General features: G+C 46.1%; 1 protein-coding gene across 1 annotated transcript in view; it reads right to left on the minus strand.

Moving 5' to 3' along the window:
* The window catches only part of LOC133356281 (neurexin-1-beta-like), a 589,715-nt gene that overhangs the window by 373,081 nt on the left and 189,531 nt on the right, over positions 1-27,103 (minus strand). The window contains exon 2 of the mRNA XM_061573704.1: positions 10,453-10,631. Within this exon, the coding sequence (XP_061429688.1) occupies positions 10,453-10,631 (179 nt within the window). The remainder of the gene's footprint in view (positions 1-10,452; positions 10,632-27,103) is intronic.

Below are 27,103 nucleotides of genomic sequence, written 5' to 3' on the forward strand. Positions count from 1 at the left end.
TATTTGAAATGTATTGACCTACACCAGAGCCAGCCTTCTTTATGGTCTTGTCTCAGCAGTGTTAGACCAGAGAATGCACTTATGTAAGCATTTAAATCTCGGTATGAGCAGTTATATCTAACATCTTAACACCTTTCGATTCAAAGCTTTCGTGACTGCTGTGGTTTTCACACCTGATGATGATTGCTTGTGTTGCAATCGAAACGTGGTGAGAATTGTATTTTTTAAATTTTTATTATTATTATTTTATTTCCCTTCTACGTGACTTTACTGAAAGAACCAAGACTATCTTAACACCTGTTTTATTGCCAGAAAGGGGCAAAACCTATTCTTATTTTTGAAACTGGAAAAAGAAGGTCCCATAAGTTTGCCGATAGGTAGATCACGTGTGGTGGGGTAAAGTGTCGGCATTCGAACCTCTTCCGAGAAGTCTGCAAGAGTTGCCCAAAATACTCTAGAGTGGGTCTCCAGAGCTCCCTCTAGTGGAGATCGTTCTGCCAGCAGGGTTGCGAGCCAAGCAATGGGCAGGGCTGCGCCTTGACCTTTCACTTTGCAGAGATGAGTGGGCTGGAGTTGCACGCGGCACGTATGCACGCGGTCAATTTGCCGGTAGAGGAATGACAGCATGGGACGCGAAACGGGATCATAATAACAACATTAAACAAGAGCATCATTGTGGCCTTGCAGAGGGTAGGAATGGTCTCACACAGCGGGCCTGTTGATCCACCAAGGAACTAATGTGATCACTGTGTCCAATATGCTTGCACTGTGCTTGGAATTATTATTATTTCGATTTAAAGCTTTCGTGACTGCAGGGATTAATCTTCTTGGTTCGTTCGGTAAAGTCACGTAGAAGGGAAGTAATAAAATAATAAAAATAAAACATAATAAAATAAAATAATTCTCACGACGTTTCGGCCACAACGCAAGCAGCCGTCTTCAGGTGAAGAATGAGACACTGCCAAGCTAGGAGATTATATATAAGCTGGGTTGGAGGTGGAAGAAGAGCGCCTTAACAAAAAGAATGTGCATATAAAGAGGAATTTAGCAAATTCATGGGGCAACTTAGTTTGTAGACGCCAGGGTACTGTATGTCTGGAACCACATCTTTTACAGACGGGACCAGATCACGGATTTTATGTACTGTGTTGAATCGGACCTGGATCTTGTGTTTAATCAGGATTTTGGAGATATTTTTGTGACCCCAGCAATGTAGGGTAAGGTGATGGTCTTGAAAGGCTCCTCAACAGGATCCTTCTTGATGGTTGGAGTGATGGCTTTGCGGATTGTGTAGTCCGCAAAGCCATCACTCCAACCATCAAGAAAGATCCTGTTGAGGAGCCTTTCAAGACCATCACCTTACCCTACATAATATATAGTATCGTAATTGTATAATAAACATATAGCAGTGTGATACACATTAGGGTGGGTAGAATAATACATAGTGTTATATAAAAATGTATAAGGTATAGGGTGTTTTATAGCAATACAGTATATAATTTAAGGTTGCGTTTGTCTATGGCAGTATATAGTACGGTGTATACTCGTGTGATGTAAGAGAATAAAGTTTAGATGGAAGCATATTATATAATTTTTACGACGTAGAATTGTAATGTATTACTTACTGTTAGTAACTCAGCTTATTGCAGAGTATAGTAAGTATACTGATGATGCTATGCAGTTTATACTTTTAGTTTTTTATGTAGTTTATACTGCAGCTACATACTATTAACATTCCTTTCCTTTGTTAATGCTACCCCCTGCACCCTCCCTTTGGTGCTGCTGATCCTGCATAATGCATGGGCATAATATGACTTTGAAACCCCCCCGCCCACCTCCTACGCATTTCCCATGAATATGCTAAATTCCTCTTGATATGCACATTCTTTTTGTTAAGGCGCTCTTCTTCCACCTCCAACCCAGCTTATATATAAGCTCCTAGCTTGGCAGTGTCTCATTCTTCACCTGAAGACGGCTACTTGCGTTGTGGCCGAAACGTCGTGAGAATGATTTTATTTTATTATGTTTTATTTTTATTATTTTATTACTTCCCTTCTACGTGACTTTACCGAAAGAACCAAGAAGATTCTCACTATGGGGACCTCATTTGCCAGTAAAAATATGATAATTGGTTCTTTACCCTTCTATCTGGCAACAAAACTGACACCTTTTTGCAAGGAGTCATGTTTGCATAGACCGCAATACCTGCAGTCATAATACAAACAAAAGAACATAACTCTGATAATGTGCACTGTCCTTGAAGTTGATTGGTCCACACCCGAGACAGCTTTCCTTCGAGCCTAGTCTCATATGGGTTGGACCAGATGACGCCAAAAGGCGCACTTTTGGCGTCATCTGGTCCAACCCATATGAGACTAGGCTCGAAGGAAAGCTGTCTCGGGTGTGGACCAATCAACTTCAAGGACAGTGCACATTATCAGAGGTATGTTCTTTTGTTTGTATTATGACTGCAGGTATTGCGGTCTATGCAAACATGACTCCTTGCAAAAAGGTGTCAGTTTTGTTGCCAGATAGAAGGGTAAAGAACCAATAACCAAGAAGATTATTATTATTATTGGGGTTGCTGAAATGTTATCGTTCAAACACGACATTAATTGTTGCGCTATTATGCTAATCGCGATATGATTTTTCCCGTGAAATTTCAAATGGTATTTTACAACTTTAATGGGTAGCGTTTATTTATTTATTTTATGCTATATTATTACCAGTGCAAATAAAGCTTGCTAAATTGCGAGGGGAAAAAACCGTTCCATTGCACCTTTATAATCTGTCACGCGTGCATAAACGCGCACACGCAGCCCGTTACGCAATGCATTACTGAATTATTAATTTCGCCCGCGAAAATGATGTCACATAACCATCACGCTGTCAATTACTCTGCGAACCCAAGCCATCAATTGAATGGGTAATAGCTATTCATTTAGATCGTTTCATTATTATTATGCAACCACACCCTGTCACGTGGAGAACCACTACGCATAAACGACGGGGGCTCGGAAAGCCGAATTGAGTTTTGAAGAAGTCACGCACAACTACTCCTCCTCGTGAAAAACCTAGCGATGTAGACGATCCCTGGCGTTGATCTTCCGCCAAGAAGAAGCTTCTGGGCCACAATCTCTAAACCGCATCCACTGCACAAACCATGACAGCAACAGATGATGATGATGATGATCCGGACACTCGCTGATGATGATGTTGATTGACAAATGGGAAATTAAAATTCTCCGGCGGTGTACGAAGACTGTGGTCCACCTCCCAGAAGGGAACCATGGAACTCGTAACAACGACTCAATGCCCAATTCGCAAATACGAAAGGAGCAGGCATCGTCACAGCAGCGATGACTCACCACTCCGCTAACTCCTGACCGGCAATCATCTGGCACGACCGCCTGAACGTAAAATTACGGCTGTTATTTTCCACACCTGCATCAGCCATACGAATAAAGAAACCAAAGTTGAGTACGTAAACACATTTTCTTATTTAATTTTTTTTAGGTCTGACCCTCTTCGTCCATTAGTCCCCAGATGTCATCGCTTGGCCTTCTCGTTCGTGGCAACAACATCTGATGCCTCGCACTCACGGGCCACTAAAACTATTTTTTTTTTAATTTCACCAGGTAAGGCCCACTGAGCTATACAGCCTTTTTTTTAATTCAGGAACGACTTGGCTATCACAAACGATAGCGGCTCGGCAAAGTGGGCTTATCATCATCACTTGGAAATTTACGACAGCCAAATACTCTGAACACGCGATGTTGATTCTAAATGTGGAGGGGGAAAAAACAGGAGGACCCGGGGAAAATCCACGCAACCACGGGGGGAGAAAGAAATGCCAACTCCAAATATAGAGCAGGCGTCAAGGTCGGGATCGAACCCACGACTTCCTATATACCAGGCGAGGCAGTTAACATCTCGCCACATTGCACAGCCTTGCATATAAATAAATAAATACATAAACAAAAATCAACCACCACCCACAAGGCAGCAGATCGCACTGCTCAATAATGGCCTCCTGTTCCATTAGTGCCTGCAAATGTCCGCCAGAGGTAGAGGGTTCACAATCTTCTTTACATGAAAATCACTGGGGCATTTTCCATTAAGATGTACAAGTGTGAGATGTGATTTTAAGCCTATCCGTATAAAACGGGGGTTTCTGTGCAGGTTGGGCAACTAATCCCTCCTCGCAACGTCGAGTTGCTCCTCTTTAACGTCCTCGTACTAGCGGCGATCGCCACCTTATCGTGGTGGCGAGCTTTTATTTGCGAGTTCAAATGATCCCTAGAGCGAAGCCGCCGGGCGCCTCGTGCTCCTGGTGGGTTCACCCCCCCATGGCGGGCAAGGTCAAAGGGGGAGCTTCCAGGGCTGAACGCGATCCGAGAAGTCCTCAACAGCAGAACGGGCGACAGAGGCCGTGGGTCTTGACGGTGGCGACGGCGTGAAAAGTGGCTCCAGTCGTCTCGGCTCGCCGTGGCCACTGGGCCCAGCCACTAGCCCGTCGAGATCGTGTGGATCCGAGCCCCCGCGCACCGGGGTCCCTACGTAAATCAACTACATCCCGCGGGCTTTAGTCAGGAAAATTGACTCCAGAGCCATCTAAAGAGCCACCACTAAACTTGATGGACGTCATCCTTGAACCGGGAGGGACTGCCGACGACGACCGGCAGCGTGCGTGTCGTCGTTTAACCTGTCCGTCATCGCCTTCATCATCGTCATCATCATCATCGACGCTGATTCCATCATGGTTACTGCGTTCTTATGAAAGACCCAACGAAGAAGATCCCTGGTTTTGATCTTCCACGAAGCTCATGGTCCACCTGAAACCACATCCTGTGCACAAACCATGACAGTAGATGCGGATACCTGATGCGCAAATGGAAAATGGAAAACCCTCCAACGTCCGAATGTGGTCATCCAGAACAGACCGTACAACATATAACGATGCAATGTTCCAAATCCACAAATACAAGGGGAGACATTACAGCGATTCACTCCGCTGCTTCTGATGCCGTTGTAAGGCTTGACCTCCTGAATGTGAAATCGTTTTTGCCCTGCATCCACATCATCCGCCAAACGAAAGTAGAATTACTCTTTGGTTCTTTCGGTAAAGTCGCTGTATAAAATAAAATCAAATAATAATAGAATACGACCATCATCAGGTAAGAATGAATGAGAAAAAACAAACATCGTAAACTTAGAAATATGATGCAATACAACACAGAGAGTCGGCTAACACAACAGTCAACATCCCACATGGTTGATTACGTTCTTCCAAAGAGTGACAAACAGAAAAACAGCGCCACTGTGTCTAGGCCTCAAATAGAGAGAGGGGGGAGGGGTTGGGGTAGAGGCAGAGGTGGGACAAAGTCATTGTTATGCAAGTCCAAGTCGAGTCTGAAGTCATCAAATTCATGACTCGAGTCTGACTCGAGTCCAAGTCACATGACTCGAGTCCACACCTCAGAGGTGGGACAAAGTCATTGTTATGCAAGTCCAAGTCGAGTCTGAAGTCATCAAATTCATGACTCGAGTCTGACTCGAGTCCAAGTCACGTGACTCGAGTCCACACCTCTGGGTAGAGGACAATGAGAGAGTTGTGTGCAATTCCGGACCATAGCTATCGTAGGAGAGACAATGGACTTGAAACAAACCAGCACGGTAATATTAGAGCAAGATAATCGGAAGTTTGAGAAAGCAAATTTAGTAGAATTGTCACTCTTCCGGGCCCTTAATTGTAAAAAGCATGAACAAGACCGCAGCCCAGACGTTTCTCGCGGGCGAAAATCTACGGTTGTAGACAACAAATCAATCCGCTCATTCTCAGTTGATGTCACAGCCACGATCATTTTATCCCTCTCCTGGGCTTTACTGCTCGTGTCAGAGCTATTGCACGTTTCAATATTTATCTCTCAAGCTTCATGCTTACGAACCCCGACCACAAACCTGCGCATGGTCACATGGCAACATATGTGCTTGCAAATAATATACAAAAGGCAAAGATTTCCCCCCCCCCCCCCCGTGTAGCCTTCAGGAGACTGTTTGGGCAAGTGCTGTTAGCGAGGACCGACAGAAGCCGGCACGAGGGATGGAAATGTCTCGATGATGACGATGACCGTGATTGCCTGGCGATTGTCAAAATGTTTCACAAAATAACGAAAATTAGCAGTGCCCCAAATTATTGGTGTGTATCTTGAATATGTAAACACTGGGGGTGGCATATTTCGTACATTCATTGATTGATAACGCACATTAAACTCACGATACACGAATTTTATGACTTGTTAAAACATTATTTCCGTCATCTAAAAAAGACATTAACAAAAAAAAATCGACCAATCTAGAATCAGAGTTTTGACACTGCCTCGGGATAATTCATCAAATTGCCAGCGGGTGATCGTGCTGGAATCACGAACAATCATTCCACGCCGAGCAAAAAACTTTCACCCAACGGCAAATCTTCAGCTCTTGCCACCACCGATGTCATTTGTGAGATTTTGAGCCCGAGCTCTTAAGCCAGACGTGCTACGGTAACACTGAGATTTTGTGCCTTTCCTTTTAGGCCACATGTGCTGCGGTAACACGGAGATTTTGTGCCTTTGCCTCGAGGACACACGTGTTATGGTAACACTGAGATTTTGTGTCTTTGCTTCTAGGCCACATGTGCTGCGGCGGCAGCGGCAATGCGGGCCAGGCCAAACTCTTTTAACGTTTCTCCCTCCTCATTCGCACGCTCCCCGTGTAGCGTTTGACGCGCGCTCTGCAGAAAAACCATCCATCATTCAATTAGCGGCGTCGGACGCATTAGGTGTCGGCTCCCTGGAGGATCGTCGGGCTTGGCTCGTTTCCACCCCCCCCCACCTTCCCCACACTGCCCACATGTGCAAGGACTATTTTATTCTACTAGGCAAGGCCCACTGAGCTGTATAGCTCTTTTTTTGCAGAAGCAACCTGGCTATCATGAGTGATGGCTCATGATAGCCAGGTGGCTTATCATCATGCGGAATTGTATATCAGCCAAGCACTCTAAATGCACGTTCATTCTAATTATACAGGCATCGTCAGGGTCAGGATCAAACCCATGACCTCCTGCATACCGACGAGAGAGAGATAACATCTTCCCACCGTGGCATCCCTCCCACTCCCCCAGTGACCGCCAGCATCCGCTCCGATCCTGCCACGCAGCACTGGCACCACCCTTCACGCCCCAACCCAGCCGTTTCCGCTGCCTCGGTCTTCCTTTGCAAAAAATAAATGACACCAGCGGACGTTTGGGGCATCTTACCAGCGAAGGAGACGTTCCGCACGAGCGCTGCGATTCGCTCGCTAAAATTAAAGGGGGGAGGGGGGGGGGGAGAAATCCTACCTCCACCATGCACCCTCCCCCCGCCTGCCACCGTTCAAAAAGAAAAGTGTGACGTGTGACTCAACGGATCTGGCGCACCGAGCGTGTTTGTGGATACCAACTAAGGGGCGACGCTACCCGATGACCAGAGGTCGCAATCGGGTACCCGATACACGGCTACCCGTACCTGGCCGGGTACGAGTATGGGTTGCCCGTTTGCGACCCTGGTGCGGCCGGGTACGGGTACGTGTAGCCGCACGTGACTCACCCCAACCAATGAGTGAGAAGGCCGTGAGTCACTGGTGAGTAACCATTTGTCACTCATTTCCCAACGTCTTGTTTCTTTTCACAATTCAAGTTCCTAGAATCAACCCACCCGCGCCTGCAACATGGCTTCATCCCAGAGGTCGCAATCGGGTACCCGTACCCTACCCAGCCGTGGCATCCCTACCCGGCCGGGTACGGGTAGCCGGGTATCGGGTAGGGTACGGGTACCCGTTTGCGACCCTGGTACGGCCGGGTACGGGTAAGGAATCAAACCCCGTTTGCGACCTCTGCCGATGACCTTGCCCAACCGGCCAGTGGCGCGTGGACGGATGCGGAGTTTGTGAAGGCGGCTCAAACATGCCCAGAGCGAGCAGTTGTGCGCGGCTGGGTGGTGAGACGGCACCCAATCAGGATGCGTGACGACCACACGTATATATCCAGACTCACACAGAGGACCCCTCAAACTCATACAGAGAATCCACAGGATTACGCAGAGATGCTTACGCTCGCACAGTGACCCACACAAGTTCGTACTAGTTTCGTGTGCATCAGAACATGTGCTTTCTGCATTAACATCATACGCAAACCGGTAATTTCCGACTTACCTTTGAGCACGAAACCCGTTAACAGTGTTTCGAGTTAAATATGTTTAAGTTATGTATTTAGATATTTCATTAGACCTCCTTTGCCGGTATCAAAATATAATAATAGGGGTTTTCCCCTTTTGGCGTCCTCTGGTCTAGCATCAATTGAGACGAGGCTCAAAAGAAAGCCGTCTCTGGTGTGGACCAATCAGTTTCAAGGACAATGCATATATTATCAGAGTATGTTTTTTGTTTGCATTTTGACCATAAGTATTGTGGTTAATGCACACATGATTCCTTGTAAAAAGGTTTCAGCTTTGTTGCCAGAAAAAAGGGCAAAAACCCTATTATTATTATTTTGATATTGTCTTCGCTTTGTGTGTGTGCGTGGATTCATCCGTCACCCACGTGTGAGGTTTTAATGTCGAAATCCTTACGGCGTCTCGACACCTGCCACGCATGTGTGACACACAATATAAATGATAAACGATCGTGATAATGAGGACGTGCGGGTACGCATGCAGCTTACAAGAGTGGGGGACATGTGTGGGAATGTGTGCGAGGACATCTGGTGCATCAAAGGGTACACATCATAGCAGATGTGTAGCTGCACGATTTTGTTGTTGTTGTTGTTGTTGAACGCATTGGGCAATATTTGAGCGCATGAAATATAAAGGTACACACTTTAGCAAATCATATTAGTGGTACACATGTGAGTGTGTGTGTTGTATGCATTTTATAAGTACGCACCATCATTACATTTGAAGGCGTGCCTGTAGGTACGTAAATACAATAAGTCTGGATACAAGTTCAGGAGCTTATATTCTTAGGTTTTTTCGGTAAAGTCACGTAGGTAAAAAATTAAATTAATAAAAGTAAAATATTATTTTTATTCTACTTATTTATTTATTTTTACTTTGACTTTTATTATTTATTTTTTTACCTACGTGACTTTACCGAAAAAACCTAAGAATATGAATCCTTGCAGTCACGAAAGCTTAAAATCTAGTTCAGGAGCTCCCTAATTGGCTGTCAGCCCCTCCCTCCACTGGCTCCGCCCACTGCTAATGTAGCCCCGCCTACTGCTCAGGTAAACCCCGCCCACTGCTCGGTTAGCCCCACCCACTATGTGTGTATCTGAGTAGCAGTCGGGGTCTATGAGCGGGTAGCCTTGGGGCTACTCAGGTAGTGGGTGGAGCGAGCCAGGTAACCTCACCAAGAAAATATCAAACGAGGACAAACCCCATTTTTTGGGGGATGCGCAGGGGGCAGGGTGGGGGTTGGGGTCACCAGAACAGCCTTCTGAAACCAGAAATCTCCTGGACAAACATGGACATTTCGTAGCTGCAGTGTATGCACACGTTGGTGCAAAAGTGCAATCGTAACGCCACTGCCCGCTACCAACGCCCGTCGGCAGCGTGTTCAGAGATTCACAACACGAGGTCTACTCCCGAAGCCATATTCTGGCCCACTGGCCAACCACGACACCACACGAATCAAACAAAACGAGTAGCAGCACAAACGTCTATCATTGTATGTATGTAATTAATCGGAGTTGAGGGGGAAGGACAATAAACTAAACACAAAAATCTGTAAAAAATAAAATAGTTTTCAATCCAGGGTTTTCAATCTATATGAGTCTGTAGGTCGTTATGTGATTCTATGGGTCTCTGTGTGAGTCTTTCTGAGTCTGTGGGTCTCGATGTATGTATGTTGAACTGTTTTCGCACCGCACGTAGCCAACTGTGCTAGTTGGAAGTGTAGGGGAAAGAAAACAACACAGACATCAGTTCTAAAGAAATTCGTTTTGAATTAATTTTAGTCTTTATGTGAGTCCATGGGTCTCTCCAAGTCTGTGGGTGTATGATTGAATCTATGGGTCTCTATGTGAGTTTTTGTGCCTCTATATGTACGTGGGTCTCTGTGTGAGTCTGTGGGTCTCTCTGAGTCTGTGGGTGTATGATTGAGTCTATGGGTCTCTATGTGCGTTTTTGGGTCTCTATGCGTACGTGGGTCTCTGTGTGAGTCTGTGGGTCTCTCTGAGTCTGTGGGTGTATGATTGAGTCTATGGGTCTCTATGTAAATGTTTGGGTCTCTATGTATGCATGTTGAACTTCTTTCACACCGCACGTAGCCAACCGGGAGAACAACAAAAAAAACTAAACACAAAAACCAGCACGGCAGTAGACCAACTTAGCACGCGCGTACGTGCGCGTGCGTGCACGCGGGCAATGTACGTACGATGTACAGCTCCAGGAAGTCGCCCAGACCGTCCTGGCTGTCGACGCGCAGGATGGCGGCGCTGGGTGCCAGGGTGCTGAACCCCAGCGTGAGCCGATCGGCACGTGTGCTCGGCCTCCCGTTGCTCGGCCACGAGTACGTCACCATGCCCCCGCCGGCACCAAACACGTAGCTCAACCCTTCTGGCAGTAAATTGGTGGTGGTGGGGAGGTGGGGGGGTAAGGGGAGAGTAAGGTGTGGGAATGGGGCAGAGAGGTGGGGAAGAAAGGTAAGGGGGACAGGTGGGGAAAGAACAACCGTGGTTCTTGGTTAGTTGACGGCCACGTTGAGTTTGGCCGGAGAGTGTGGAGGATGATCGCGGCTTTTGTTACAGCAGTGAGCGATGTTGCTGTGGTGCAGTGGTTAGCGCCAACACTGGACAAATCTGTAAATCGAACTCAGCTCAAGCCTCCCGCGAACTGCGTGACTTCCGTGTGTGATTACGCCCACTCCGAACCCCTCCCCTGTGACTCCGCCGCCCGCTGTGAAAACAGACTCCGCTCCGTGAAGCAGCAGCAACAGCAGCGTCGAGGCCCTCATGCAACCTTTTCCGATCCTCATTTTTGCTGACACCTTTGCTGCGATTTCTACATTCATTGTCTATAATTTTCCTCCTGCTTCCCATTCTTTCTCTTCTCTCTTCCCTTTTGCCAGTCATTTTTCTTTTCCCGCGCATCACATTCCTGACTCTCGTCAGCTTTCCGTGCCAAACAAGTGGCCACGGTTAGTTGAATTCAATTGACATGCGTGCAATTGACGTCCTTAATGGGACATTGATGCTATTGGAGCAAAACTAAATTGTACAAATGAATGAGAACACAAACAACCATGGGACACAAAGAGACAGGCACGAATCATGTTTTACTCTCTTCTTGCTTAAGGCAGGCGCTAAATGCTATCCACGAGAGGGGTCTTCAGGAGAGAGGTTGTTTGTTTGTTTCAGTTTTTACTATTCCACCTCATCCTCATCCTCCCCCGTTGGTTGAGAGCCGGTCGCTTTCTCGAAGCGTGAGGTGTCTTCAGGTCACCTTGAGTACAACGGAAACCATCATCTAAGCAAAGTGGACGTCATTCATTTGAATCGAGATGTGATCAGTCGAGCTAAACCCCAACAAAAGCTCCCCACTAAGGGTCGTAAACTGATCGGACGAGGTCTTTGGGTGGACCAACTAATTATAATTGGAAGGAATCGCGAGCACTAAATGTGACAACCCTGGCTAGAACTCAAAGGTAAAATAAATAACCAAAATCAATTATTGTATCAAATAAAGGGCCCGATGATTCCAAATCGCAACAATCCATCGCAACGCATCACGCGAGTGTGCGCGTGCGTTTGTGGAGGGTGAGATGGAAGAGGGGAGCGCTGGTCGGAGGATGTGGTGGTGGTGGTGGTGGTGGGGGGTGGTGGGGTTAAATCGATGGAGCCTCCCATGAAATCCTGGCCAAAAAAAAAAAAACGTGAAGGAAAAGAAATAACAAACAACCAACGAACTTTGTTGCCACCGTCTGCTAATGCTACATTTACGCGCATCCACTTTACGAGCGGGCCGCGCGAAACCTTTCGCAGCATTTCACGCTCGCGAAAAACAGAAAGGCCTATTTTTTCAGCCGAGCTGGACGTGACGACAACCAAAAAACACAAACCGCAACCCTCTATCTTTTTTTTTTGCTCTCTCACCGAGACAAATCTCAAGGCTTTCGTTCCGCGCACATCGCAAAGGATTATTGGCACAACCGGGGCATGGCAAATCTTCGGCTGATGTGTTCCCAGGTAGGTCGCAAATGCGGTACGCGCGAGTGCATAAATATTCCCGCGCATACAAATGGCCCGTAATTCGAGATATAAATAACGCCCTAAATATGTAGCGGGGGGCCGGGTTGGATCTTTTAGGCACGCGTGTAAATTCCGCGGAATAATTGGCCAAAATCTGGAGGTAATTTGCTCGCTTTGTGTAAAGCATTGTGTCAATATTCTGCCAACAAGTCTCCCCGTAAATTGTGAGGTCTTCATCATTTCACGCGGAGTGGTACATGTTTATTTATTCGTGTTATTGTCGCACACCACCAGTGGCGCTCGCTAAAGCATCAGGCCAGCGAGCCGGGGCGAGGGCAGGAATTTCTCGCGAGTGGGCCCTTGGCGGTGCTGATCATCGACAATGGGATTTTTTTTTTTTTTACCCGGACGCTCGCACGAGCTTCGCTTCAGGCTTTTGGACAGACGCACGGGCGGCCCGATTGGGTTCTGGAGAAAAGTCATTGTTGCATCGTCGGGTATACATTTTGTCAGAAAAAAAAGATATATGCACTAGAAAACTAAAACCATTTTTAAATCCTTTATATTAAGTTGCTTGCTTGCTTGCTTGCTTGCGTGCTTGCTTGCTTGCTTACGACCGTGCAAATCTTTCGGTCGTTTTTTAACCCACTTCCCGTGATCCAATCGAGCTGACATTTTCCACACAGACTCGTTGTGCGAGACAATTAATGTTCGTGAAAATTTTTGTTCCAAAATTTTACACTGTTTAGGGAAAACAAATTAAATATTTAATTACCAATTGTTTAATACTGCAGACAATCATCTGACCCATAGGTGGCAGCCATCTCAAGCCAGAGGACGAGAGGACTCTAGCCGCCACGCATATAAAGGATTTAGAGTGAAAAACTTTGTTTTTACGGGTGAATTTTTTAAAACCTTTATATTAAGTTCACTTGCTTGCTTAGGACCGTGCAAATCTTTCGGTCGTTTTTTAACCCACTTCCCGTGATCCAATCGAGCTGACATTTTCCACACAGACTCGTTGTGCGTGACAATTAATGTTCGTGAAATTTTTTTTCCAAAATTTTACACTTTTAGGACAAAAATATTATATTAATTACCAATTGCTTAATAGCCGCCACGCATATAAAGGATTTATAGTGAAAAACTTTGTTTTTACGGGTTATACTTGTTCATTTTACCAGGTAAGGTCCACTTGCGCTATATCGGTATTTTTCAGAAGCGACCTGGCTATCACAAATTATATCTCAACAAAGTGGCTTATCACGTAGAAATGTATTGCAGCCAAATACTCTCAACGCACATTGATTCTAAATATGGAGAGAAAAACCGGAGGACCCGGAGAAAAAATCCACGCAACCACGGGCAGAGAGACACGCAACTCCAAATATACAACAGGTGTCAGGGTTGGCATCGAACCCAAGACCTCCTGGCGAGATATTAAATATCTCGCCACAAAGCGGGTGAGACCTGCGTAAAAATTATGACTTTTATGATTTGCAGGGGATGGGGGGTGGGGGGGCAGGCAGGAGAGAAGGGGGGTGAGGGCGGGCAAAATCCTTCTTCAATAAGCCCGCACCGCCTCCGTCCATCCAGCGGTATAAATGGGGACGCCGCAAGATGTCCAGGCAGAGTGGAAGCGTAGGCCAACATGTAGCGGTGCATCTTCTTGGTTCTTTCGGTAAAGTCACGTAGAAGGGAAATAATAAAATAATACAAATAAAACCTAATAAAATAATTCTCACGACGTTTCGGCCACAACGCAAGCAGCCATCCTCAGGTGATTCAGACGCTGTTTCAGACGCTGTCTTTCCTACAGACCTGTTCTTCACCTGAGGACGGCTGCTTGCATTGTGGCCGAAACGTCGTGAGAATTAATTTATTATGTTTTATTTTTATTATTTTATTACTTCCCTTCTACGTGACTTTACCGAAAGAACCAAGCAGATGAATCCCTGCAGTCACGAAAGCTTTAAATCCTGTTCTCTTGTTCCCCACAATTTGTTTTCATCCGGCAACATCTGCCTGGCAGGAGCGGCGTTGATGTGACCGGCGGTGCCAAAACGTTAGTCTCAACCGCTCCGGCCTAGTTTCCCAAAATGCATCACATTAGGCTCAAAGCAGGAAGCCATCCTGGAGAGTGCAGCAACACGTGGTGGGCCAATCCAGCCAGATGAAGTACTCCCTCCTCCCGGGAACCCACGGCTGCGGGAGCTTACAGACAAAGCGTTATCTCTCGATTTGAGAGTGAGCAAGCCCAGAGGTCAGCCAGTTTGACACCCTCCCTCCACCACCCCCGCAGCGGCGTGGCCATTGGAGCGATCGGAAAGTGTCGAAAAATCCACCCAGTTCCTGTCCACTCGGCGGTACTAATGATTTAACCACGGGCAGTCGTTTCGGCAGGTTTGCGTGTGGTGGGGCAAAGTGTGGGTCTTACCACCTCCTCCTAGACTTGCCGTGTGCACTTGAGAGGGCGTTTCTAGAGCTCCGAGTGGAGGCTCTTCAAACCAGCAATCTGCCACTTGTTGTGATATACCAGTAATGGCTCAAGCCACTGCTGTAATATCATAACACGTGATGCCGGCAGGCTTTTACAAAAGCACCTGGGCAAAGCTGGAGCCTGGCCAAGGCTTTATTTGACGATGCCGTAATTTTGTGCCACCATGCTCTGCCAACTGAAATGATAATAATCATATAAATAAGAAGCCACTGCTTCGAAAAGGTCTCCCTCGTGCCACGTTCATCATGGGGGTTGTACAGGCAGTGATCGACTTACGAACACCCAGCTTACGAACACCCGTACTTCCACGAAGCAGCGTCCATTAAATGAAAAAAAAAACATCGACTTAAAACGTGTTTAATCCAAATGTACAATATTTCTTCTTTATTATGAGTTGAACAATGTTTTCCTGTTTGTTGAACCGTAACACGTTTCATAGCACTGACCGTATGGGCATTTAAATGCAGTGCATCGCTGTGTTCCGATTAACGAACCGTTCGACGTACCTACTCGTTCTCAGGAACGAATTATATTCGTAAGCCGAGGACTGCCCGTGTAGCTATACTTCACCATGCTGGTCAACATTCGTACGTGTGGTGAAGGGATTGGGATGCGGGGGGGTTGGGGGGGTGTGCCTAGGACCGGTTGAGAGATTACTTGTCACCGATGTTAGCTGTGGTAGAGAATCGAATTCAGGCCGCTGGGTTCAAAGTGCGGTGCGCAAACTCCTGTGCCACCTACCTGCTCCAAAACTCTTGCAAAAGCCCTTTCCAATACCCAGCAGCTCCCACGGGCAGTGGTCGTACCAGCCCTTTGACCGCCCGAAGCAGAAATGACGTTTGGTTGAATCACCTGTCTCCAAACATTAAATGAATGGATCAGCTCCATCACTTAATTATATCACAGCCGTGTGAAATCATTAAGGTAATAAACGAATTACACTTAACATGATGTTAACGACGTTATTAGAATCATGGGCGTTTTCATGTTTTTTTGGGGGGAGAGAGCTTCAGCTGATATTTGAAGCACCCGTTATTTGTGATTGCAGGGCCCCTGGCAGTTGATTGAGGCCCTAGAATCTCGCGAAGTTTGCCAATACCCCTAGCGCCACAGGCGTCCACAGAGACACTTTGTTTCCCTGCGCTGTTTGGACCTGTGGCAAACGCGAAACGAGGATGGAAACCCTCGATCGGTCTGCCGAAGGACGAGGCGACTCGAGACGTTTGAGCCTCGGGGACCGACAATTGGATGGAATTATCTTGGAGCGGGTGGGCAAAACTCAACAACAGGGCCCAGACCTCAAGGACTCTGGGAACCATCTCCCAGACTCCCCTGCGGCTGTCCAAGCCCACGGCGAAGTTGAAGAGAACGGTTCCAACAAGCAGTGCCCTGGACGATTTGCAGTCGCGTGCGAACGCACAAAACGGGGCGCAGAATTTCAGCTTCGCACAGGCCGTTCGTGCAACGAAGTAAGACCGGGGCGGGGAGGGTGGGGGAAACTTATTGGGGCATTTTTGTGCGGAGTAATGTTTTACTATTTACGTCGCTGTGACGGACAGCAAAGAAAGAAGAAAAGAAAACGCACTCACGCACGGGCGCTGATGTTTTTTTAGTTTAGCCGAATTTGCTGCCTCGTAATTATTTGCAATTGTTATCGGCACTTTACTCCGAGAGCAGCGGGCCGAACGAATGCTCCGTGTGATAATCGCGTGCCTCCGGATTTATAAAAAAAACGCGTCTGTGAATGCGTCGCGTGTGTACACTGGGTGGTCTCGGCGTGTTTGGAATCGCGACAGAGAGAGAGAGAAAGAGGTCACTCGGCTTCGATTCAGATCTCCCAGCGCGGCAATCGAAGCGGTGGTCGCAAGCTTCTCGAAGCTCCCTGAAGCAGAACATTCAGTGCTGGGGACAGCGGTCGCAATTTTGTGATTGTGATTTGCAGTGGCGGCTCCTGCAAAATCTCTCAGGGGGGGCAAATGTCTGGATGATTGATAAGGATAAGGTCCACCCATGCAATGGATAAATTAACAGCTTAAGCATGTAAAGGCAACTTCACTTCTTTAATATTAATGAAAAATAAAGTGACTCTTACAATACATCTTGTTTGTTTCTATACTCACTATTAAAACAAACCACTCAAGTTTATTTTATTAAAGATTCCACTAGGTGGCCACAAATTATATTGTTGGATGAAACGTGCTTACGTATGATTACGTAAGCGCGTATGATGACGTAAGCACGCTAGGGCGAGCCCTCCCGGAAGCCATAGAGAATGCATTGCAGCGCCCCCGTTCGAAAAAAAACATCTTTGAATGTAAGTCTATGGGGCCACTCGGGGCGATTCTCAGCCGGAGTGAAATCGCCCAAAAAGAGGCGGTACTCCACAGAACGTGACATGACGCTGATTGGACTAATATCCAGAGGCTGCAGTGACGGCTAGCGTGACTCTGTGGTTGAATGGCATTGGTGGTGCGTCGCCCAATCGCCCTAATGAAGAAACCGCCCCTGGTGATTTGTAACTTTGGTCCATCGTTCACTGTTAATGGGCCATTGCATTGAGGAGCTACCACTGTGCGGTGGTGTTCATTTTGGTCTGGGACTGTTTTGGTGTTGCTTTTTCTGCCTTGCCCAAGCTTGCTAAATCGGACTTACATAACTAATAAGTCAATATTATGTATTTATATTTAGTGACGTACTCACCTTATTTTTACTACTTTGCACTCCTATTGTTTATTTGGTGTTTTTTTATCGTTTGCTGAAAGCAGCTTAATAGCCCCCCGGATTCCTCCGGTCGAAATAATAATTCTGATTCTTAAACTCCCCCCCCCCCCGTCTCCGTTTGCCCAGCAGTACAAATGTGTCCACACCACAGTTCGTTCGATCGGCAGGTCGCGTGTGTTCTCCCAAGGCCTCCAGCCAGCATGGAAGAGTAGGCCAAATATCCCTCTAGAGGGGCTATCCAAGGCTCCCTCTAGCGGGGGCCCGTCCATCAGCGGTATCGTGAGCAAGCTATTGGAGGGTCGAACTTCTATTTATACCTCCCCCTGTATTTCGTACCTTCACCGATTTAAACCGATAAATGCATCGCAATTTGGTGAACTGTCACGGTCGAGGCTACGATTCAATCCGTCTGAGAACGATTTTCTCTTTTCTGGCGCCGTGGTGCATTGTAGCGCCTCCGGTGGCTGCTGTGGGCTACGTGAATACAATTCATAAAACGTGCTCGTAATCAATTGCCATTTGATACATCATTTACCGTGATCGTAAAACGAAAAAAATAGATTTTACTCCTATCAACCGACATGTCATTTTCACTCCCCAAACAGCAGCTTTGTGTCCGCTTGGTTTGCATCACAAACTGAGCAAATACTCAGCGAGATTGGGGGCCAGACTTCCTTCGGCAAAAAAAAAAAACGTGTTCAGAAGTTTAAAGCCAGACAGCTGCATTGTGCCAAAGTGGGTTCCTATTCTTAAAAAAAACAAGGCGTGTAGTCAAAAGACCAACCTTTAAACGTCTTCAAACACACGCCAGTGCTGGAGAAAAAAAATCACAGGCGCTGTTCATGCCACTAAATTCATACAGGGCCTTGGTTTTGAGATCCAGACAGGTTCATTCGCTCTCTCTTTTGCATTCGGCCACTTGTCACATCACGGCACAGAGCATGTTCATAAAAGTATCATCCATCGCGAAAGAATGATTGTGATGACGGCAACAACCGTTAAAGCCCACCCAAGGTACGCCCGTGAACGGATGAAACGTAATTTGCTCACCGCTCTGCGGGACGAGACACTCTGATGCTGTGTCAGTGAAAGGCACGACGCAGCGTAAATTGTGACAAACGCAACGCTATTTACATTATGTCCACACCACTAGCCAAACAGATTTCCCAAACCTTCCTCCCCCCACCCCCCAAGGTTTTATTCTAATCGTGCGACTGGCATCATGTCACGACATGAAGCATCCATCGCAAAGCTCAAGCAGCAGTGCGTTATAACGCGTCAATGAACAGCCTCTGGAAGTGGACATCAGAGAACTTCTTCTGAGAAGCCTTGCGGTGAGTTTATTTCCCCCACACGCTAGCGGGCACACTTTCTCACGCAGCTTGCTACAGACGAGCCTTTGACTCGTGGCAGTCCAACCGCGATAGTTGTTTTATTGGCAGGGCTGGAATTTGGCCACATTACGTGACGGAACAAAAATTAACACTCGATTTAAAGCTTTCGTGACTGCAGGGATTCATCTTCTTGGTTCTTTCGGTAAAGTCACGTAGAATGGCAATCATAAAAAAAAAACATAATGAAATAATTTTCACATATTATTTTATTATATTATTATATTATTTTATTATGTTTTATTTTTTATTATTTTATGATTGCCATTCTAGGTGACTTTACCGAAAGAACCAAGAAGAAGAAGAAAAATTAACACGTTGGATTGCATTTTTATTTGCAGCCATTGGTGACCGGGCTGAACTGAACATTTCATCCCGAAAAAGAGAAGTGGCTAAATGAACGGAGGCGACCGCTGATATGAAAAAAAAGAGCCTCATAGCCGAGTCCGATGATCATTCCTCCTGGCTTGGCAGTGACTGATCATTCGCCGCATTAGTTCATCACACGGGACGCTGCGGATAGCTCGCGCACAGACGGACACTCGGGGACACCCCACAGAGGGAATGTGGCGAACGACTTCAAACGACAGAAGGCAGAGCGAACAGCTGTGCACACTGTTACTCATTTCTCCCGGAAACGTCTCTGACATACAAACGAACATTTTACTTTAGTTTTACCTGGGAAGGGCCCACTGAGCTATGTAGCTCTTTTTCTGAAGCGACCTGGCCACAAATGATAGCTCAACGAAGTGGCTTATGATGTGGAAATTTATAGCAGCCAAATACTCTTAACGCGTGTTGATTCTAAATGTGGAGGGAACAACTGGAGGATTGGAAGAAAAATTCACACGACCACGGGGAAAACACACAAACTCCAAATATACAGGCGTCAGGGTTGGGACCAAACCCATGACCCCCTGTAGAGCAGGCGAGGTAGTTAACATCTCACCACCATGGCGCTACCCCCATCTACCCGAGTTGGTGAGTGGATATCGCCCAATTCGGAGCGAACCTTGAACTTGAAAAAAGAGCATCATAGAAAATCGGATTCTTCCAAGCTAAACGAAAATTCTGATTCTCAAATGTCAAAACGATAAACTGACCCTCAGACAGACCTTCCAGTGAATGGATGAACCCACGGACTGACCTTCTGAATCGACCCTCGAACTCACCAATCGAGTTTTGTACGTAACGACGTCGCCATTCCTCCACGAAATATCACCAGCATCATCATCGCTTGAGGAGCCAGCTTAATCACGGCTGGCTGTGACTATGCTGCACCCTTGATTGGAGAAGAGATGATTTCCTTGCATTATTGAAAATGATCCAAGGTCTGCGTTTACCTGTACGGCACTATCCCCGTGACATTCGTAAAAAATATGCAAAGGTAAAGCTAAAGGCACAGGACTGAAATAGCCTGCTCGCGCCAACGCTGGAAGAAGGGCGGCCAATTAAAGCTCTCGAGAGCCCCATCGAGAGGGTATTTTGGCCTACTCTTCCACGTTCATTGAACCGGTGCCCTCGGGATTGCAAAACCCAGCAATACCAGCACGTGACTCCACCACACACATCGACCAACTGTGTGTGGTAAATTTAGATTTAAAGCTTTCGTGACTGCAGGGATTCATCTTCTTGGTTCTTTCGGTAAAGTCACGTAGAAGGGAAGTAATAAAATAATAAAAATAAAACATAATAAAATTTCGATTTAAAGCTTTCGTGACTGCAGGGATTCATCTTCTTGGTTCTTTCGGTAAAGTCACGTAGAAGGGAAATAATAAAATAATAAAAATAAAACATAATAAAATTTCGATTTAAAGCTTTCGTGACTGCAGGGATTCATCTTCTTGGTTCTTTCGGTAAAGTCACGTAGAAGGGAAGTAATAAAATAATAAAAATAAAACATAATAAAATAATTCTCACGACGTTTCGGCCACAACGCAAGACAGCCGTCCTCAGGTGACGCTGTCTCCCCGACAGACCTGGTCTTCACCTGAGGACGGCTGCTTGCGTTGTGGCCGAAACGTCGTGAGAATTATTTTATCATGTTTTATTTATATTATTTTATTACTTCCCTTCTACGTGACTTTACCGAAAGAACCAAGAAGACGTGTGTGGTAAACTCGTTCATTGAACCGGGGACCTCTGGATTGTAAAACCCAGCATGTTGACCGTTGCACCGCTTAGCCGCACCGCATATGGTGGCCCCGTGAATACGTCACTGTTGCAAGGCCTTTGATGAGAACAGATGAAATTGCCCAAATGTTGACCACTTCCTCCCCCTCGTACACACCCGATGGGGTGGGGGGGGGGAGAGAGAAAAGAGCCGAGTCGACGAGACCTTTGGGTTCCACTGCGTTGCAGCATCGTGGCCTTCTTAGTGGAGTCGGCAGTCCTTGACGTGACATCAACGCAGGCAAAGCTGGGCTGATTCTGCCAACTTTAGCAAAACCGCAAACGCCAGAATTGAATACTTATATGTCTGTCTATATGTCTCTGGTTTCTTTGTTTTATATCTCTCTCAAATTTAGGATTCTCAGGAAGAACGTAATCAACCAGGTAGGGTGTTGACTGTTATGTTATCCGACTCTCTGTTGTATTACATGACATTTCTAAGTATACTAGATTTGTGTTTCTATTTCATTCATACCTGATGACGATTGCTTGTGTTGCAATCGAAACGTCGTATGCTAGTATTTAATCTATTATTTTCTCTTTATACGTGACTTTACCGAAAGAACCAAAGAGCAATTCCTGCAGTCACGAAAGCTCCAAATTAAGTATGAATTCATTAAGTTCGCTTGGTGCGTCGGGGTCTCCCACGGACACCAATGTGGAAACCATGAGACGAGGGTGAAAGGAGCGGTTGCTCCACCGGTCAGAGTGATGCAGTCGGCCCGTGAATGCGCGTGCCAGGTACACGACCACATCGCAGCGTCGTGAGAGATTCGTCAGTTTAATGCGTACGCGTTTCGCCAGGATAATATTATCGGCGAGATGATTTTTTTTGCCGATGTAAGATTTGGCACGTGAACAAAGCATGCTAGCTAGTTGCTCGTTGAGCAGCACACCCGTGCGTTGGAGAGTAAACCCAATTGTAGATGTTGTGGGTTTACTCTCCAACACACCCGTGTGCAGAACGAAAAACTAATTGGCACATTTTGTTTACGTGATAAACATTACTAAATAGCTGAGACGTATGGTGGCAGGTTTAACGAGACATTTATATAATGCGATCTAGCCCCCCAAAAAAACTCTATCATGGATCGTGAGAGATGGTGGTGGTATTGGGGAGGCATTCATCCAGCGGCAGATTGACCCATAGCTAATGATGGTAATTCATTCTGTTCTGCAATGCTGCGTTCCCCATGCTGGCATCTGTTCACCTATTTTGTATTCAACTAACTGGTCAATCCCGTACCCCTGTGAACCAATCTTACTCATTACCGTTTATTTTATTTGAGAGGTTTGTACAAAAAGATAAATATCCTCCGTATAGCCTTAACAGGCTTTTGGGTCAAGTGCTGTTAGCGAGCATCCATAAAGGCCGGCACGGTACACGAAGGGGTGGGTGGCCAGCACAATGCCCCAGCACCTTTGTCTCCATTGCAGCGATGTTTACACACCGCACCAGGTACTCATTTGAGGCTGAGTAGACCTACAAGATGCCCAGGACCGGTTCAGACAATCGTCACTGGTATTTGCCCTGAGCAGGAATCGAATTCGGGTCGCCAGGTTCGATGCACAGCGCGCTGACCGCTACACTACCGCCACTCACACACTGCAGCCATATCTTACTTTTCTTCCTGAACATGTCACATTCTGTTCTCATCTCGCTGTGTGCCTACGCTGTATTATGCCATCAAATTCGAAGTGTATTCTGCGAGCTGATGTTGTTTTTGGAATGATCTGAATGTGACATCACTCCCTTGGCATCCATGCCGTGCTTCTCCCCACCAGAAGTGACGTCGTCGCGTGACGTCATTGTAAAGACAAGTCACGTCACTGTTGCTTGAATTATTAAAACATAAAAATGTAGGCATTGAAATTATTGCCCTACTGAAGGAACTTTTTGAGTGATATCTATTTAAAAAAAATCTAATGCCTATATTTAGAGCATTAATAATGAAAGTTATTAACATTTCATAACTTAAGTCCAAACGTACAAAAACAGGAACGAAAGCCTAAACAGGGCCCAAAAATTCCATATCTGAAAAAAATCTAATTCAAAACTCATCCCGACTATATGCAGAACACCAACTGCCCCTGGATTCATCCAGAGTAACGTCCCTGCATTGTTGTATTCTTGTGGCATCTCAGAGACAATGACAGAGCACCCAAAAGTATCTAAACTGACATGGGCTGACAAAACTGCTGATGTAACTCATAATGAAACGAAAATGGAAACAGTTTTCATCTCTCGAAACGATGATAACAATCTCCGGCTCTAAGAGGGAATTCCATCCTCGTTGGCCTGCTGGGAGATTTATTGAAAGGCTTATCTGCTATGCGCCTCATCTAATGGCAAATCTACACTATAAGAAATTTCATTTTTCTGAGTCAATCGAGCACAGTACGGCGAACATTGAATAATGTTACATTGAATAATTCAGAACAATAAACAATGTTTCTAACAACAATACGCATTGAATGATGCTCGTCATACAGAGTTGAATTTGAGATCATGCTTACCGTAAGGAACCAAAGACCCCTGGTAAGTACGGATGCCACGGTGGAGAAATGTTAACTAACTCGCCTGGTGTACAGGAGGTCGATCCCGACCCTGACGCCTTTATATTTGTAGTTTGCATGTTCTCGCGTGGATTTTTCTCCGGATCCTCCGTTTTTTCCTCCACATTTAGAATCAACATGCATTGAAGAATTTGGTTGTTATACATTTCCACATGATAAGCCACTTCGTTGAGCTATCGTTTGTGATAGCGAGGTCGCTTCCGAAAAGATGATTACAGCTCAGTGGGACTAACCTGGTAAAACGTATTTTTGTACATAAATAGTTAAATGAACAGCTACGTGACCTAATGGACTAATATTTTTGTTGTGATAATTTTGCTGTTGTTTGTGTCTTTGTTTTGGTGCCATTTATTAATTTGTTTATTCATTTTTCATTTTGGGAGTGGCTGTAATCTGATTTGGTCCTTATGGAATGCTATTGGCATGAATGACGCTATATTAAATGAAAGTATTATTATTTATGACTTTTTGACATGTGACCTAGGCAAAAAAAAAACCTGATTGATGAATTTCATCCACACCTTTCGGAAGAGTTTTGTAAAAGTCGGAAACTTCTGCTAACACGTGACGGAAACAAATTTAGTCTTCGGGGCAGAAGGCGCTCAAACGATGAAATTTCGAAGAAATTTTAAAATTTTCTATGCAAAAATGAGACACTGCCCTGGCGAAACGTTTGTCATGCTGGACTCACACTCCAGAGGTCACCAGCTCTACTGTATTTCCTGGCACGGCAAGTTAAGACGACGGGGCAAGTTTCTTCAATTCTGCTGCCTCTGTCCACCCAGGGGCGATACGGTGACAAGACGTTAACTCCCTGGTGTGGTATGCAGGAGGCCATGGGTTCCATCCTCACCCTGACGCCTGCTGACCAACAAGGTGAATCCTCTAAAAAAAGCCTTTCACGGACCACGATGCCCCAAACCTTCACAGAGCGATAATTGTTTTTTTACCCTTCTATCTGGCAACAAAACTGACACCTTTTTTACAAGGAGTCATGTTTGCATAGACCACAATACCTGCAGTCATAATGCAAACAAAAAACACAACTCTGATAATGTATGCACTGTCCTTGAAGTTGATTGGTCCACACCCGAGACAGCTTTCCTTAGAGCCTAGTCTCACATGGTGTTGGACCAGATGACACCAAAAGGCGCACAACTCAAAGACAATGCACCATCAGAGTATGAGAGCTTGGGGTAAGCATTTACACCATTGGAACCTCATTTGGCAAATGAGGTTCCAATGGTGTAAATCTTCACGGAGCGCTCGGAGGTCGGCAGACCACAGGATGAGAGCCGCCCTGATCCAGTGTGGAAGCGCTTCCCGCCAGCAGTATAGCGAGACAAGCAACTGCTGGCATCCGCCCTGTTTCTTGACCGAATATACACGAAGTGACAGACTCGGCCTGCGGCAGCGGTGTCTCGCTTTGGGTGAAACCTCAATGAATAAAAAAAACTCTGTACCTGGTTACGAATAACGGGGCGGTGAGCGCGCGAGGCGGCCGTGAGTTGTTGCCCGTCTGGTTGGCGGCGTTGGAGGGAGGAGGATTGAGGCTGGAGACCCCAAATACACCAAGTGGGAGCGAGATTAGATTTGTTTCGACATAAAACGTAAGCCGGGCTGTAAAATATACGAGCGGTATTTTATTTTATTTCTTAGTCTTCTTCTTTCCCGGTTGCGGAGGTTACAGGAATGGATGGACAAGCGAAGAGAAGCTCACATTTCGTTGGCTTTATGGAGTTACAATTTTCTCGACAACTGTAAACATTATACGGCACAAAAATCGTTGCGCGGCAAAGGTGCGGCCGTGCAATTGTTTTGTCACGGCGCTGCTGGTGGAAAGAGCCTCCACTACAGGGAGCTGGAGAGCAGCTACACTGGAGGGTAATTTGGCCTACTCTTCCGTGATGGCCAGACGACTAAACTATTTAAACTAAATTATTTATATTATACCAGGTAAGACACAGAGCTATATAGCTCTTTATGAGAAGCGACTTAGCCACAGTTGATAGCTCAATGAATTGGACCGTTTGAGACGAGGCTCCAAAGAAAGCTGTCTCCTGTGTGGACCAATCGGTTTCAAAGACAATACATATATTATATTCTTGGTTCTTTCGGTAAAGTCATGTAGAAGGGAAATAATAAAAAAAATAAACATATAAAACAATAACAATTCTCACGACGTTTCGACTGCAACACAAGCAATCATCATCAGGTGTGAAATCCACAGCAAGACATTTAAAAAAGAAAATTTTAAGAGAAAATTTTCTTGCTGTGGATTTCACACCTGATGATGATTACTTTTGTTGCAGTCGAAACGTCGTGAAATTTTTTAGAAAGAAGCAAGAATATGAATGCCTGCAGTCACGAAAGCTTTAAGTCAAAATTTAATGCATATATTATCAGAGTATGTTTTTTGTATTTTGGTTAATGCAGACATGATTCCTTGTAAAAGGTTTCAGTTTGGTGTTTGAACATCTCAAAACCTGTTTTGTTGCCAGAAAAAAGGGAAAAACCTATTCTCATATTTTGGTACTGGCAAAGGAGGTCCCATGATGTAGCTACTCAAATCACATGTTTCTAAATTTGGAGAGAAAAACCGGTAGACCCGCAGAAAAATCCACGCGACCACGGGGAGAACATGCAACCTCCAAACGTACATGCGTCAGCGTCGGGATTGAACCCACGACCTGCTGATAAAATAAAAAACCCAGTTTAGTTTAGCTTTGTAGTTTAACGTCACTGTCTGAGCGCAATGCAGACACGCCTTGTTTAGACCACCAATTCAATAAGAGTCCAAAATTGGACAGCGGGAGGAACGTTGAGTTTAGTGAGGACCAGTCTCCTCCCCGTGAGGAAGCACTCACCGCGAAGGTGGATGGATGAATCGAAATTAAACCGGCTCGCGCGATGCGCTAGACGGATCGTGGCATGACGGTACTGCGGGGAGAGGGGGGGGGAGGCTTCATCCAGCAGTGGATAGAGACCGTCTCGTAATTTTAAATGCAAAGAACAAGTTGCGTGCCAGTCGAGCAAAACTTCGGGGCCTTTTATGATTCGCAGGAGCGGTCCGTTGAGAATCGTAACCACGGGTAGCATAGGGACACACTGAAGCGTGCTACCATTGCCTTGGATAAATTGGACGCACACACACATGCACACCTGGTGGTGTTGGACCAAAGCCTCACGCGAAAGCTCTGGCAGGCAGCCACTTCATGAATTCGCAACACCTGGTAAAGCGGACAGCGAGAGGAGGATGCCGGGGCCGCTGGAGTAGGAGGAGGAGGGAGAAGAAAAAAAATCCCTGGCAGGGTTCGGTAATTAACCGGACTCCGCTTAATTGGCGCAACCTGGCGCGGCGTTGACTGCAACTGGGTCAAAGTTGCACCGGCTAAGCAACGGTCACAGGCGAGCATGAAGAGGGCATCATTCCTATGGCGGCAACAGAACACGTGCTCTCGCGAAGACGGGTGAAAA

This window comes from Lethenteron reissneri, chromosome 53 (assembly GCF_015708825.2).
Source record: "Lethenteron reissneri isolate LAM-NWPU_2019-01 chromosome 53, ASM1570882v1, whole genome shotgun sequence".
NCBI lineage: Eukaryota > Metazoa > Chordata > Hyperoartia > Petromyzontiformes > Petromyzontidae > Lethenteron > Lethenteron reissneri.